The 15,339-nt window shown below is 32.0% G+C and overlaps 2 protein-coding genes and 1 pseudogene across 3 annotated transcripts; 1 reads left to right on the top strand and 2 right to left on the bottom strand.

Moving 5' to 3' along the window:
- The first annotated feature begins 488 nt into the window (after positions 1-488).
- LOC121174818 (30S ribosomal protein S2, chloroplastic-like) lies at positions 489-1,571 on the top strand (annotated as a pseudogene).
- A 465-nt stretch (positions 1,572-2,036) lies between these two features.
- LOC100811372 (phosphatidylserine decarboxylase proenzyme-like) lies at positions 2,037-8,593 on the bottom strand. 2 transcript variants are annotated; one of them, NR_183223.1, is made up of 12 exons: positions 8,352-8,593; positions 7,945-8,033; positions 7,371-7,424; positions 7,195-7,260; positions 6,710-6,770; positions 6,432-6,548; positions 6,106-6,347; positions 5,254-5,360; positions 4,049-4,116; positions 3,260-3,337; positions 2,752-2,874; positions 2,037-2,447 (listed from the first exon to the last, which is right to left on the bottom strand). NR_183223.1 is itself a non-coding variant. In NM_001253280.3 (12 exons), the coding sequence occupies exons 1-12, from the start codon at positions 8,500-8,502 to the stop codon at positions 2,289-2,291; spliced, it is 1,308 nt and encodes a 435-aa protein (NP_001240209.1). In that variant the 5' UTR covers positions 8,503-8,593; the 3' UTR covers positions 2,037-2,288. The 2 variants fall into 2 exon arrangements, 1 of the variants encoding a protein (NP_001240209.1); NM_001253280.3 differs by having other exon boundaries at positions 6,439-6,548.
- Positions 8,594-9,951: 1,358 nt separating this feature from the next.
- LOC100305473 (uncharacterized) lies at positions 9,952-12,138 on the bottom strand. Its single transcript, NM_001248961.3, has 4 exons — positions 12,082-12,138; positions 11,061-11,227; positions 10,582-10,779; positions 9,952-10,495 (listed from the first exon to the last, which is right to left on the bottom strand). Exons 1-4 carry the CDS (start codon positions 12,083-12,085, stop codon positions 10,250-10,252), a joined length of 615 nt encoding a protein of 204 aa, NP_001235890.1. The 5' UTR covers positions 12,086-12,138; the 3' UTR covers positions 9,952-10,249.
- Between the last annotated feature and the right edge of the window lie 3,201 nt (positions 12,139-15,339).

Here is a 15,339-nt window from a genome sequence, read left to right as displayed (position 1 = left end):
AAAAGCAAATAATAATTTAATATTTTTAAGTAAAATATGAAACAAATTTAATATAAGATATATTAAATTTAGATTCACTAGTCTCCTAAATTGTTATTGTTAATCATCAAATTAGCAAAGCATAATTTTTTTTTTTTGTAAAAGAGTATATTTATAATATAAATTATTTATTTTAAGTAGCATTTTAATTACATTAATATATAATATAAATGACATATGTGAGGTGGTGCGAGATCAATATTATAATACCCTATCCATTCCATCAAAATATTACGGGTAAATACACTCCATTTCCAGCTCCAACGAGCAAATAATTACTCTCCATCACTTTTATGCTGACTTTTTTTTTTTGGCCTTTGTCCTTTGGACAAAGGAATGAAAAGGCAGAAAAAAAATTGAAATCATCATCTCTTTCATTTTCCTGGTTGGATTGAAGAGACAATAGGTCCAAAATTAGGAATCTTTTACGTATTAGAATATATTGAACGATGCAAAAGTTTGGCCCAGGACTAATCTTGACACTGTGCTGCTATTCCAGGAACAAGGTTTTGATATACTAAAACGTCGTTATGATATAAAGAGGGCCAGAATTTGTGGATTTGGAATTATTGAAATTTTCATTTAGTTTATAGTGGAAAATGTAAAATTAGTTAAATTGAAAACTACTTTAGTCAACCACAGAGAGTGTGAATCATCTAGTAATGATCTTGAAATTTAATTTTGGATATAAAATTATACTAAATATTTTCAATTTATTTATTATGAAAATCAACAAACTTATCACTTATTATTTATCATGTATATAATTTGTGATTGAATGAAAATAATATTATACAAAGGCAAATAAAATAGTGTCACATCAATATCTCAATATCACGTCAAGTCAGAAGAATTATCTTAAATAGGAAGTGATTGATTTTAAATAAAAGTCTTTTGTCAATTCATTTTGGTCACGATACTAGAAAATGAAATCCTAAAATGTCACCTTATATATCTACATAGCCTAAGGGTATTCATATTATAAATCTTATTAGAACTGCTTAGTTTTCATCAGGAGCTTGTGATTTAGTTTTTGATGCAGCAAGTGAGAAAAAACAATTCTTAATTGTTGGTAAAAAAAAAAAAAGCAGATTCAGTAGCACCGGTGACAATAAGAGCTCCTTGTCATTATGTTAATTGGCGGTATGTTAACAAATTGGTATACTACAAAAACACGACTTCAAAAGTTCAAGGACTTGAGAATGCAACAAAAGACAAGGAGACTCAATAATTTTTTTAAAAGAGATGCCGTTGTATTGAAGAGACATTTAGCTCATTTGAAAACATATCTTTGCGACATTAAATATATGACGAGATTACCTGATATTGTAATAATCGTCGATCAACAAGAAGAATATACAGCTCTCCGAGAATGTATAACTTTTGAAATTCCAACAATTTATTTAATCGATACCATCCGGACCTCGCCAATAACTGGCTTTTATAAAATTGTAAGTGTATGCTTCACGGCAGATGTTTATGTAAGTCATGAAATTCGTGTAACAGTCTGTTTTAATCAAGGCAAACGTTGATGTAAGTCATGATTTTTTCCTTGTTAACACTTCTGTATATATACTAGAGGAGCTTTCAGTTGGGATCATCACGTGTTAAAATAAAATCATTGTTTGTATAAGCTCATGAGTTCTTTCTAAGTCTCTTTCATAATCTCCTCTACTAAAGAACCACTTATGCTTTACACTTGCCGTTACAAAAGATACCGTGTCAGAAAGTTTCTAACTTACTATTCATATAAAAATGATCATCTCTATGTTTGAGAAAACAATTGGTCTGAGTAATAAAAGTTTTACGCCAAAGGAGTGCTTGAATATGACTCGAGGAGAAAGCATTCTCTCAAAAAAAGGTGAAAGCATATTGTCTTCTTAATTATGAGGGATATAATATTTTCTCTATTAGTATTTGTGTTAATCTTATAGCATTATGATAGTCTATATTGATATTATTTATTTTGAAACATATAGTATAAGATAGATCTTAATTTTATGTTTGTAAATCTACGTCTCGCTATATCATGGACGTCGATCATACATCTCCACGAAAGTTCTATGCTTTCTGGATGAACAATAAAACATCAACACCGTCAAAAACTCAAAATATCCAATGCACCATTAATATCAATTACTAATCACAGTTTTCAGTTAGAGGTATTAAAGATTCCCTATATAAAATATCGAAAATGCTTTCAAGTTTCACCAACAGTCAGGGGAAGCGTATATTCACAAATATGTCTGTCACGAACTATGCCACCTTCCTAGAGCCTCACCAACACGAATTCTATCCCCACGGCCGACGCAGAACCTGAACTCTTGAGATGAATCGCCCTCAGGGAGTTTTGAAATTGGGGCTTGGAAAACAAGCACAACTGTTGATCCCATGTTGAAAGCACCTAACTGGGATCAACAAGAAGAAAAAAGGAACTAAATTATGCCAAATCTATTTTGTTAGCACATAGTTCAGAAGTAATTTAAGTACAATGAACAAAAAAGAACCCATATTCAACTGCACCTCACTACAGTCTATCTACTAATTCTTAAAAGGAAAAAAAAATTGACACATTTTCCCAAGTATGCTAATTCAAATATTCAATTATGTGCCTCTTAGATAGTTATGTATATTTTGTACTCGGTGTTTACTTTAATTTGTATCAGTGAATTGCCACAGAAGTTTCAACAACAAAAAAACAACACTTCTAACCTCATCCCCTTTCTTGAGCATTCTGCCTACACCTTCACATCCATAAATCCGTTCTTCAGGAGGCTCTGAATGAAGAAACTTCTTCCTTGGCCTGTTTGTATGAAGTTCGGGCTCAATGAAAAGCTGCCATGTTAGAGTTAAGACTAAAGACATTAATGAAACTTCCAGTCAATGACAGGACATTAGCAACTGTAAATACAAAGAAGTCATCCCAAGCCAATGGTTATCTTTAAATATTGGGTCTGATAGCTTTAATTTTTCAATTCTAGTATGAGGTATCATTATTTTTAAAAAGGAAACTTGCCGTTGATCCATGAAAGTTGATACAGACAGACATAGTTACAGGTTATAGCATGTTTAGTGAACTCAATGGGAAAGAAACGTAAGATTTGCAAAATTAGCAGATATTTTAGTCTTTTCCTAGAGTTGCTAACACTTTATATATCCCTTGTTTTTACTATGGACATTAGAGTACTATAATTATATCCTTAAGGAACAATGGACATACCTCAATTGACCCAATATTTGTGGCACCAATTGCAGCAAGTGCCATAAACCCTTCCTGCCATAGACCTTCAAGAATAACCTGAACAACTTATAGAGTCAATAGTCAGTAGGTAATCATAAATTGAAGACTGAAAGAATTTAATCAGAGTGTCATAAATCAAATCCATTGAGAATTGTAAAAGTAAATAACATCCAAGGCAAAATAAAGGCTATAATTCTAAAACACAAGTGTGATGAAATTGTTTATGAAGTGGTGAACGATAATGATTTTATGATGGAATTCACCACTAGGATAATGGATTCATCATAAATAAGTTCATTAGTTCATCAAGAAATAGTAATTCTCTCCAAAAAAAGAGCAAGACTGGCAGAAGAGAAGATTAGGATATTTCCGAGTTTATATGGAATACCAAGTACACCTAGATAGAATGCCATTCCAACCAAGAACTAAAAATTAAAAATAATTTAATTATTTCCCTAGAAAAATATTCAAATGAGAAGAATAGGTATTTTCAGTGAAAGAGTCCCATGCAGTTAGACAATTAGTTTTACAGCTTCTAGTTTATTTGAGGAAATAAATTTATCTTTAATCTAAAGTTATAGATCAATGTGCCACTAAGCATAACTCAAGCAGTGAAAGTTGGGTAGAATTAAGGTAGAAGTCTTGATGTTCAATCTTAATTACATTGCCAAAAATAAATAGATAAAAAGAAATGTGAGGCATTGAAATGAAAGCTAAAATAAAGGCACAACACAATGACATTGACCAAGGCAATCCGATATAAAGTACCCTCTCGTTCTCAATATAGAGGTTTCTAATTGTTCTTGTAGCACGTTCATTCAAGGGATAAAGACGACCTGCAATATAAACAATATAGAACAAACAGAAAATAAGAATATAGTAAAACTAATTACAAATTGATTCATGTGATGCATATAACCAATATATGCAAAACATGAAAATCTACACTTCTACTTAATTGTTTTCTCCCACACAATTGAACAACTATTTACATGATATGTATAACAAAGAGGTAGATATGCAGAGCTTTATAAAACAATTATCCACCTTAAATCTAAAATCTGCACCTGTACCCCTCAGCAATCAAATGTAAAAGTTTCCCTAGAAGAGGAAAACAAAAAGGAAGAAACAAGGTAAAACAATTTGAAATGAAGAAGCCACAAAAGCAAGTTATGGTGAAGCTTTTCATTGTTTCGTTGCAAGGTATACTCCTTATGATCACTGGCAGAAATTAGTTGGCCCTTTTGGATAAACAGAAGAGAACACAACAAACAATGAATTAGATTTTTTTATTTTATTTTTAACTCAAGCACTAACAAACAAAGAGAATAGCATATATGATGAACTATTACGGAAAGGAATTTTCACCCCATGTTCCTTCAGGAAAGGGTTTCAGTGATTTTTTTTTATCAGTGGGAAATAAGGGAGTTTCTGTTATGATTCTCTTAGATAGTTCTGAGTTGTCAATCTGTTAGTAGAGATTTAATTTGTTACTTAACTGTTGGTATTTGTTAGTTTACTGGACTAAGATAGAAAAGAATTAAGGCTGATTGCTATAAATAAGAGGAGGGGATGGAAAGAGAGGAGTATCTTGTCCTTTGTGAGAAAATTGGGACCTTTGGGCATTGCCGCATTGGGAGGTGCTAACCCTTGAAGTTCTACAAGTTAAGCATCCATTTAGGGTGGTTCCACTCCTTCCCATGTTGCTCCGTTTGTACTGGCTAGCTCTCAATGAAAGCACAAATTACAATAATTCAAGCCCATCCCCCAAAAAATTGTGTATCTGGTTGAGAGAGCCTCAAGAGCTAAGTACTGAGCCTTTATCTTTGCTCAGTAATGGATATAACAATTTTTATTTGCTCATAACAATAAATCATGGGCTAAGTGATATAGTTATACACACAGTTAAAACAGATTAACTGAAGGTGTTATTCTCAATTTGTTACAGCAAAGGCATGCATGAGATGATTTACCAGAAAAATGCCTGCGTGCAAGAATGTTCCAATCAGCTGGGGAGTGTATCCGATGGTAATCTCCAGGCTTCAAGTAAACCACACAGTAAAAAAGGCCTTTCTTTGGGCTGAAATGATTTTTTTTAATGATGTATGGATTGTCAGGCATTACATTCAGCTTTTGGTGGGCCAGAGATCAATATAAAAAAATCATTTGCATTTATCAAGAAAAGGTTACAATTTTGGTAATAAACATAAAATATATCATATGGAATGCATGCTTCCAAACCATGCAAGCAATAGAAGTATTGAAATGAAAAATTTGCTTGTTATGTAGTTCAAATTACTCAAGTTTGCTTTGTAACAGTAAAACAATAATAAAAATCATACTGAAAGAGAAGCAAGGCTCATTTCTTGGAAAGAGGACCCAAAAGATTGTTAATTTTAATTAAAAAGAAAAGGATTTTTCTCATTATAAAGAGTTCACAGAATCCTCAGGCTCCTTATCCTATTAAATCAAACAATCCAGATTTCGATTGCAGCTGCGCCTACAGAAGGCTTGCTAAATCAGAAGTCTCCATTATTTGAAGGCAATAAGCATTGTATGATGGAAACTCAAATAACTTTAACACCTACCTGAAGTACTCAAATGATGATTACAAATATCCATGATAATATGCATCATGAAAAAAATCAACAGTAGATGCATGATGAAGATTTAGGTGTTAATTTGTGAGGATTAGCATATAAATATATCAATCTGTGATTTTCTTCATTAATCGGATCCTTCTTAAATACAAATGCTTACAATCAGATCCAGTAAGCGTAAGACATTGTTAGCATAAGACAAATAGAAATACATCATCACATTACCGTGATGATGTTGGGTTCCACACTTTTGGAGAAGCCAATGAAACTCTCCACCATGACTTCTTGCTCTTCACAGTAGTTGTTATTGATTCACTATGCTCCTCTTGCACATCTGTTGTTGGAAGGAAAGGGCTTGCACCAAGAAGAGAAAAAACTGAATATGAAAACCCTTTAATTTGTTCAATCATTGCTCCAGCTCCCTTCAACTCCCCAAATCTTAAAACTGTACCGTCCACAGGACTAACCTGCAGAAAATAAATATGGTCAAACAGGTTATGTATCAGCTGAAAATGGCACAAAGACATTTGAGATTTCCAAATAGCTGTTACCAGTTACCAGACACTGTGGATCAACATCAATAGGCCTGGAACCTTCTTTCAAAGTGCGAACAAAAAAATCCCTTAAAGAGGCATATTTGTCTAGAGGTAAAGCAGCTTCTTCTAAATCTGAGATGTCAATAAGATTATAAGAATTAGGATCATATTTACACAAATTATAGATCATAGTTTATCATGAACAAATTTTGTCAGTTTCATGAGATGGTGGTTATAGGAGCAAACACAATAAAATGATGAAAATGTTAATGTAACAAAAAAATCTATCATACTTGAATGGAATGCTCGAGCCCACGCTTTATAGATATGGGGCCTTAGCCAAACAGGTATTTCCTGAATTTTTTCATGAACAGATAAAATTATATAAATAACATATAACATGTAGAATCATTTTCAAACTATAGAGTTAGATTTAAATTGATAAACGGAGAGAGAAATATATTATACAAAAATATAATTTAAAAATATGCTGCATCATTTTTATCTTGTACTTCCTTTTCTGATTAGGAGTGCTGCTCTACTTGTCCTCCTTTATTATGTACTTCCCTTTTTTCCTTCTGACCTCCTTTTATTTCTTCATCAGGTCTCTTATGCTTAAATTACTCTGATTATTGTTTCCCTATCTGGATTCTTACTACCAGTAGAAACATAAGCGGGACAACATTGCAAACATAAAATTATAGCTATATATATATATATATATATATATATATATATATTAAAAAAAGGATATTCAAATATTACATAGACTTCTTACCATGCTTGTCAAGTATCCCCAACATCTAGAAATTGAACGCAGAGGCAGTAATCTCAAAAATGTAGCCTAGTGTTGACAAAACCAAGGCACATGTCTCAGAATTAAAACAAATGAGTACTGATACACACAACACAACAATTCAGATGTTCTTTTGTGAACTGATGTAAAAGTTTTACCTTTGCATCAGGTTGGAATTCTATTTCGATTCCCTTCTCCTTCATCTGTTCAGTCTGTCACAAGGGAATTAGTTATGACTTTTGAATGACTCAAGGTTGTGTTTGTTTGTTTTTAATCTTATGTTTGGATGCTTTTAATGTTATAACAAATTTATTCTGTAGACATTATGTAAACCACAAATCATATAAAGCTACAACTCCAAATGAGCAAACAGAAAACATAAACAGCAAATCCTATCAACGGTGTGAAAACATTTCCAGTATCATAACAAAAAACAGTGTAGAACATACAGAAGGGCTCACACATAATAAGTGGTAATCTCTACTGGCAAATAGGAAGCAATTGGACTTTACAAGTTGATAAACCAAAAACAGACACCAAGCACATGAGGCTGGGTTAAGCAGGAAAAGGAGATTTTGGGGGAGATGCAGATCTATCAGAGCTAATATAGGCAAGTGGAGAAAAAGACAATGTGGCTACTGATGTTGCCAAAAGAATCAGTGGTGCAACCAAAACATGCCATTGCCTATTAGTCTAACACAGTATATGCATTAAAAGTTGCAAGAAATGTACCTTCTTGTCCTCGTAGAGTCGGCGGGCATGGAGAACACCAAGCATAAGTATGGTAGCAACTGTTGCTCCAGGTACAACAAAAGAATTCCCTGCACACTCTCATAGCAATAAGCTCAACGTTTCAGAACATGGATAATACATAGTCAATCCCAATATAATAAGACCATGTTCAATATTTTGAAAATCCACAACAATTTCAATCATTATGGCTATCATAGCAAAACATTCTCTTAAAAAAAAAAAAAACTACTCATGTAGCCTATATAGTTCAGCATTCAGCTTCCATCAACGAACAATTTAACAAAACGGAAATTTATTCATCGTGTGTATGGATTTAATAATAATAAAAAAAAAAACTCTCTGGCTTGGTTAAGCAATCAGGGGCGTGGAGTGGAGAAGCAGCTGACCTTGAGAATTTCCACTTCCTCCGGCATTGATAGAAGCCCGAGGTTGAGGTGTTTGGAACTTCTTGGCGAAGGAAGTGAAGTAGCGAGTGTGGTTAAAGGGACGAGTGTGGCGAGGAAGCACAGGGAACTTGTGCGAAACCCTATATTTCATTTTCGCAATCCGTCAAGAGGCGTAGACTCGCGTTTTTCTTTTCAGAATAAAGAAGACAGTGCCACGTTGCAAATTGCAATGCTCACTTTTGATTTTAACACACCGGGAGAGAACATAACATAACAGCTATGAATATCATGCGGCACTCCACATGCTTCACTTTTTTTTCTTCTTAATCCTCGAGTTAATTAGGACAGTTTTCATGATTTAATTAAGATCATAATTTTTCAATTTTTACGCAAATTAAGATTAAAAAAAAGATAGTTTTCCAATCATTGACTCAAATCCATTATTGAACCGACATTAAGTAGAATATGGAGATACTTATGATGGAATTAATCAATCTAGACTTCCACGATAAAATGATAGGTGGAATTATCATTAAACGACTTATTAGTAGATTATTGTTCAAATTAAAGCCTCCACTTTGTGACAAAGACCCAAATAGTTCTCGTATCTGCTTATTAATCTAAACCACTTTGATGATTCTAAATTTCTAATTGTAATCACACTAATAATTTAATTCTTTACAAAATTGTAAATAAAAACAATCTCACATGTTACATTTATTATTATTATTATTATTATATGATTAGAGTAAAATATTTATCAATGTTAATCAGTTAATGACTAATAAACGTTGTTTAAAAATTTGAGTTTATTTTAATCCAGATTAATTAACAACGTTGGTACATATTAATTTTTTAATTATGTTTTGATCTTACTTTTATTAAGATCAATTACATATTAAGTTATTTTACTTAGTTTTAAATAGATATTATAATTTATTTTTTTAATGAAATTTATATAGTTTTATTTTTTTAAGTGAGTAACTGCTTACTCTAATAATAAACTACTCAACCTTATGCAGCTTTGGTTCATGGGATTGAAGAGTTTAGAAGGTCTGGTGGTGATTTTGTTTGGTCACACACCCTTCGTGAAGACAATCCCGGTTGTTGACGTTCTTTCCAAGTCTGGTCGTTCTTAAACGTTGTTTTGTCATATGTAAAGACTATCGTTTCGTTTTTCCTGGCGGTTTTTCCTTTTATTTAAAAAAAATACTCATCTTTGTTACAATAAATTACAGACAAAGAAATAAAGCTACTCATCTCCGTTCAGTTTACCAAATCATTTTTCTTGGTGTATCTTTTTATCTCATCAATAATATTAGCTTACACATGATAAAAATATATTTTGTATAGAAAGATCTACAATTTTGAATTCCAATTAAAATTAAGTTTAAACATGATAAAAATAATTCAAAGCATCCAAATTATTTATTGACTACATACAAAATTTAACTTAATACCAAGAATTTAACTGAGAATATGTTATCCAATTACGAGTTAAAATTAATGTTTTTATAAGTTAAATTTTAGAAAAATTACAATAAAAGGGCATATCAATATCAAACAAGACTATCTCAACTTTTTTATTAATTGATGGGTGTTAATTCGAAATGTGTAATTTAATTAAACTGACAAAATTGAAACAAAGTTTTCGACCATATAAAATAATATTGTAAAGGTAACCAGTGAAATGACAGGTCCAGCTTTCCAATTCCACGAGCTAAATAACAAATAATATCAAGTATGAACTTTGAATTTAACAATAGAAAAACTCGTCAATTTATAGAAAAAGATGATTAAATCATTCAAAACTCGAATTTCAAAGTCAAAACATCAAATGCTGTGTGTTCTCAAAATAGTATTTCAGAAAATGAAGCAAAAATAAGATGACAGCGAAATTAACGGTAGCGGCGGAGAGACAGGGTGTTGTTTCTCTTCCAGGTTGCCCTGCGGGATGGACGTGCTTTGTGATATAGATGTCCTCTGCCACGTAAACCCCTGTTGCTTTTCCCGGCAGAGGTAAGCCCACGCAGCTCTCTGTGCTTGTGCACTGGATTGGCGAGCCAATTGATTCTGGGATCATTTCTAATAGCAGCATGAGCAACATCCACCAGAATCACCTCAAAGTATTTATAAGTAGAGTCCTGAAACACCATGACAAGCTTTTACCAAATCAACACATGATTCACAACCAAATTTCAATTTCAACAGAAGTAATACAATAACAAACCTCATTCACCCAGTAAGAATTGAGGACCCTAAGTCCACCCAGCTTCCGTCCAGCTCGCTCCTCGGCAACTGACCTCTTGCTTCGCTGAAATTTCAGTTGGGTAACTCCCTGGTTTGTGGGCTTCCCATAAACAATACCTTTGGGAACTGGTCTCTTTCGGCCACCCCTCCTAACACGAACACGGTAAATCACATAGCCCTGCATTGTCATAATCACAATCAACATTGTACTGAAACAAACAAGGGAATGTGCAACAGCTTTACAAGGACAGACACACTTGGCACAATAATACAATACTGAGTAAAATGAAGTAATATAACTAATGCATTTCCCCAATTGAATTAAGTGAATGAAATGAACCAATTAATGCATTATCCTCACAACTCACAAAGTACACAGTAATTTGAAAAAGAAATGAATGCTAGTAAATTAGTATTCGGTAACAATAAGATTGTGAGAAAGAAAAACAAATTGTTAACCTGCTTAGCCTTGAAGCCCAAGCGACGAGCCTTGTCAGGGCGGGTAGACCTTGTCAAACGAACAATGGAAGGTTGCTGCCTATACTCCCAGCACCTCACCCGCTGCAAGAAGCGCATGACATCAGACTGCTTCTTGCGCCATAGCTCTGAAACATACTTGTAGGCACCTATTGCCAATCACACCAACATAAACAACACGTTTTATCAATTACACTTCCAACACAGGTACCACACATAATTCCATCAGAATAACCAAAAGCTATATATACCAAATTGTCCAACCTAACGACTAATCGTTTGATATTACTTGACACCAATGAGTTGTTAGACCTAAATTGATGATAACACTAAGAGCCCAAGACTGTACAGTATTTAATTTAATTAACATCTGGTTGGTGCATGTGAGATAAGACAATTGGATTACACCACAAAAACCAATTATGAAATCAAATGCATGCAGCTTGCCAAAACAAGTCTCTCTCGTTCCAAAAGACCAACTATATTTAAAATCACTTAGATCTGACTATCAACTTCAAAAACCATACGGGATCGAAGTAAGCATGCTCACAGATCCTACAATACTAACTAAACAAGCAGAAACTTATATAACCAAAAACATTTACAGCAAGAAAACCATATACAAGACGTAGAACGAATATGAGAAACATAGATAAGAACCAATGGCCATTTCATAAAAGAAAAATGGCAAGCAAAAAAAAAAGCACGACCATGGACCAAATATAAAGCCTAGATTCAAATATAGAGTCATGAAGCAAAATGGAAACAAAAAAATGGGGGCACAGTAGCAAACATCCATGCTAGTTCAAGTTAGCGAAGAGATGATGTTCTTTCTCCTGTTTTGGCTTTGGCGTTAAAACCCCAAACCCTCTTAAGAAAGCTCCAGCAGAACAATTAAACCAAATAATCGTTCAATTCAGGCATCAGATCTAATGAAAACAAAAACAAATTACAAACGAACAAAAAAACATAAGCAGAATAGCAAAGAAGGTAGAGGCAGTACCCATCGCAGAGTCACCACAGTGGAAGGGTTCTACCTCACCCGCGCCAACTGAAAGCTAGGGTTTCTGAATGAGTTTAAACACTTTATAGAGGCATCGCTTCTAGTATGGGCCTCCCGGTTTCATAATTCGGCTTCTCTTCTTTACTTTTGGGCCAGGCCTGTTACGCCGATTAAACTTTATCAGGCATTTGGTTCGAAACCTTTTTTTCCCTTTTGGTAAATGACTCCTTTTTTTGTTAATCTAGAATAATATTTGGATTACCTACTATTTTATTTTAAGATAAAGAATTAAAATAATGCATTTATCTTATTTTTCTACCATCGTAGTAATACGCAAATAAAAAAAAATTCACTTAATGTTGAATATGCTTTTACTAACTTTTATCGTAGTGGATCAATCGGTAAGCCTTTCTGAATATCTAAAAAAAATTAAACACTTTTTTTGTATCTAATGATCTAAAACATGAGTTATAATTTTGTAAAAATATTTATACGTTCTCTTAAAAATTTCTATTAGGGAAAGAGATAAGTTTTTGTCTACACAATGAAATCCTCTATTAGATCGATTGCTATACTAAGTAATATATAAAAATGTGAAAATGTATACTATGAAGTAATGAATAAAGAAGTAAAAAATCATATATCAGTGCCGAATAAGCTTTCGTTAAAAAATCACTTAACCAAACAAAATGCCAATTGTATTTTGAATTATTGATGTACTTTTAAGTATTATGAAAGAATTACTGATTTGTGTATTAGTTTGTTATTTATTTTAAAAAATATTTTTAATAAGTATCCATGGATACTCAAACTATAAATCAAAGGATTGTTGGAGTTTTTGTTACATCCTTTTACAAACAATTTTAAATATTTTTATCAGTCATTGTCACAATATACTTTAATTTTGAATAACTATTACTGAATTATTGATAAATAAACATATGAAATAAATAAGTGAGTATTGGTAATATCTTTAAAAAATATTTAAGATTTTCACTTTAATAATTAGGAGAATTAAAAGATTGTAGAAATATAAATTAAATACATTCTTAATTGAGAATGCATGTTGACTATGGTTCAAAGTCTCCTACTTAAATGCAATCAATTAAAATCAACAAGGTCCAACATAATAATTAGTAGATGGTTGAATTTTTTAAACATATTATTATGATTCAATTACTAACCATGTGTATAAAGAAAAATTTATTGGAAGAAATAAAACTTAAATCCCTTTACCTTAAAAGAAATTAATTTTTGACTATCAATTTAAAGATATCTATGTGCAAAAAAAAATGTGATTGAATTTAAAATACACTACAAGTACAAGAACCAGATTAACGATATGCCACATATATAAAGACTGAATTAAGAAAATAATGATTGATAGATAACGGCGAGAATCAAATTAGTAACATGTGTATATATAAGGACTAATTTAATAAATTTTTACATATAAGGATGAAATTAAAAATCCACGAGACATATAGGGATCAATTTATATATTTAACCCATTTAAAAGGTGTTTGTAGTTTTCACCTTTAATAATGTTTTTATATCAATAAAGGTTAGTTGTTAACAATTAATTTGTAAAAATAAAAAAGATTTAAACTCGAAACTTTTTTTTTTCTTTATCATTAAATTAATCTTATAGTCCTATATCTACATTTAAGTACATATTGTGTAACACAAGTGCGCAAGGACTTGGAGAATGGAGATGATATATAGTCCCTATACTATCTCAATGAAAAGAACATAATGGTATAATATCATCTGCATATTTATAAGATTTGAATTGATTAAAGGCAAGATATAGCGAAGAAGACATAACAATATCTAAAATTTGTAAAAAGATATATAAACATATGTACTCTTTTGCCATCACATGCATGCCATGATGCAGTTTCTCTGCAGCAATTAATCCGGAGATTAAATTACGGATTTTCATTCGAGGGTCACAAGTTGTCCCTAGAACCCCATGAATAGAAGTAACCGTGTCTTTCCAATGTAAGCATTAGACTGAAAATTTAAATGATGAGTATTGTAGCTACATGCATCCGTTGCAGAAGCTTTTGGATCAATGTTTGTTGGTGCAGCATCTTGTATCACGTCACTGCCACAAAGAGCGTGTTGATGGCCAGGAACTCTTCTACTCCTTTTTTAAAATAATGTTTCTTCGTAAAGAAAAAAGTAAAAGTTAATTCTATGCTTGCACGCGACGCAGCAGAATGTACCAGCAAAATCAAAATGCACTTACTAACTAGTTCGGCTTCGATATTGCCTCTTTATTCAATAATATTGCCAAAAAAAGCACTTCTTTAAGAATTCAAAAATGAAAGATATTGATTAAAAAATAAAGCTTAATAAAAGGGTTAAGGCTAACATAATTATTTTGTCAGACTTCTTACTAATTAACAAGTCACTTATTGCAAACGTTATTATTATGTCAAGGTTGTTATTTAAGAATAGAGATTAAAATAAAAAATATTAAATCTTATCGAGTCTAAAATAAAATAAAAAATTAAAGGACAAAATCAAAATGATTCTATTTTTAAGATAACAAAAACATATTTAAATTTTAAAAAATAATATCTTAGACAAAAAAGTTATTTTAATTCTATAAAATAACATTTTTAAGTTTTCATTCATTTTGCATTAAATACTTAACGATCATAAACATAAAACAGTTGCTCCATTTTACAACATCATGTATATATACAATCTCCATGATTGTGTTTGAGTGTTCTCCACCTTTTGCCTGGAAAAAGCAAAGTTGAAACTCAATCCACACACACGTTAATTATCTGGCAATGAACAATGCAGCTTCTCATGACTTGTGCTGTGGAACCCACGATGTTATGATATGGAATATAAATCCGAGACAAATACAACCCGCGCAATACAACAACTTAACAGTACAACGAATGCCGAAATAATAGGTTCGAGACAGTAAATCTGACAGTCAGATATCTGTGAAATTAAAGCTCTTCGAGAAGGGTACGTACTCTTATATATCCAGTCACAAATCACAATAGCTAGTAAACGAGGCAATCCTGCAACCCAAAGACTCATTATGATATATACGTACAATGCAATGCTTCTTCACATGCATAATCTGATTTTCCAAAGGAAAATTAGTGTATCTTGAAAGTCATATTTCGGAAAACAAATAATTTTCTCTTTGATTTTCAGTACTATCATGCATTTTTTAGATGTATATATATATACAAAAAAAAACAATTAGTAAAAATAAAGATAATT

Source organism: Glycine max, chromosome 1 (genome assembly GCF_000004515.6).
Source record: "Glycine max cultivar Williams 82 chromosome 1, Glycine_max_v4.0, whole genome shotgun sequence".
In the NCBI taxonomy this organism is placed as follows: Eukaryota; Viridiplantae; Streptophyta; class Magnoliopsida; order Fabales; family Fabaceae; genus Glycine; species Glycine max.
Note: the sequence above shows the minus strand (reverse complement) of the source record. Positions and strands in the feature narration are given on the sequence as shown.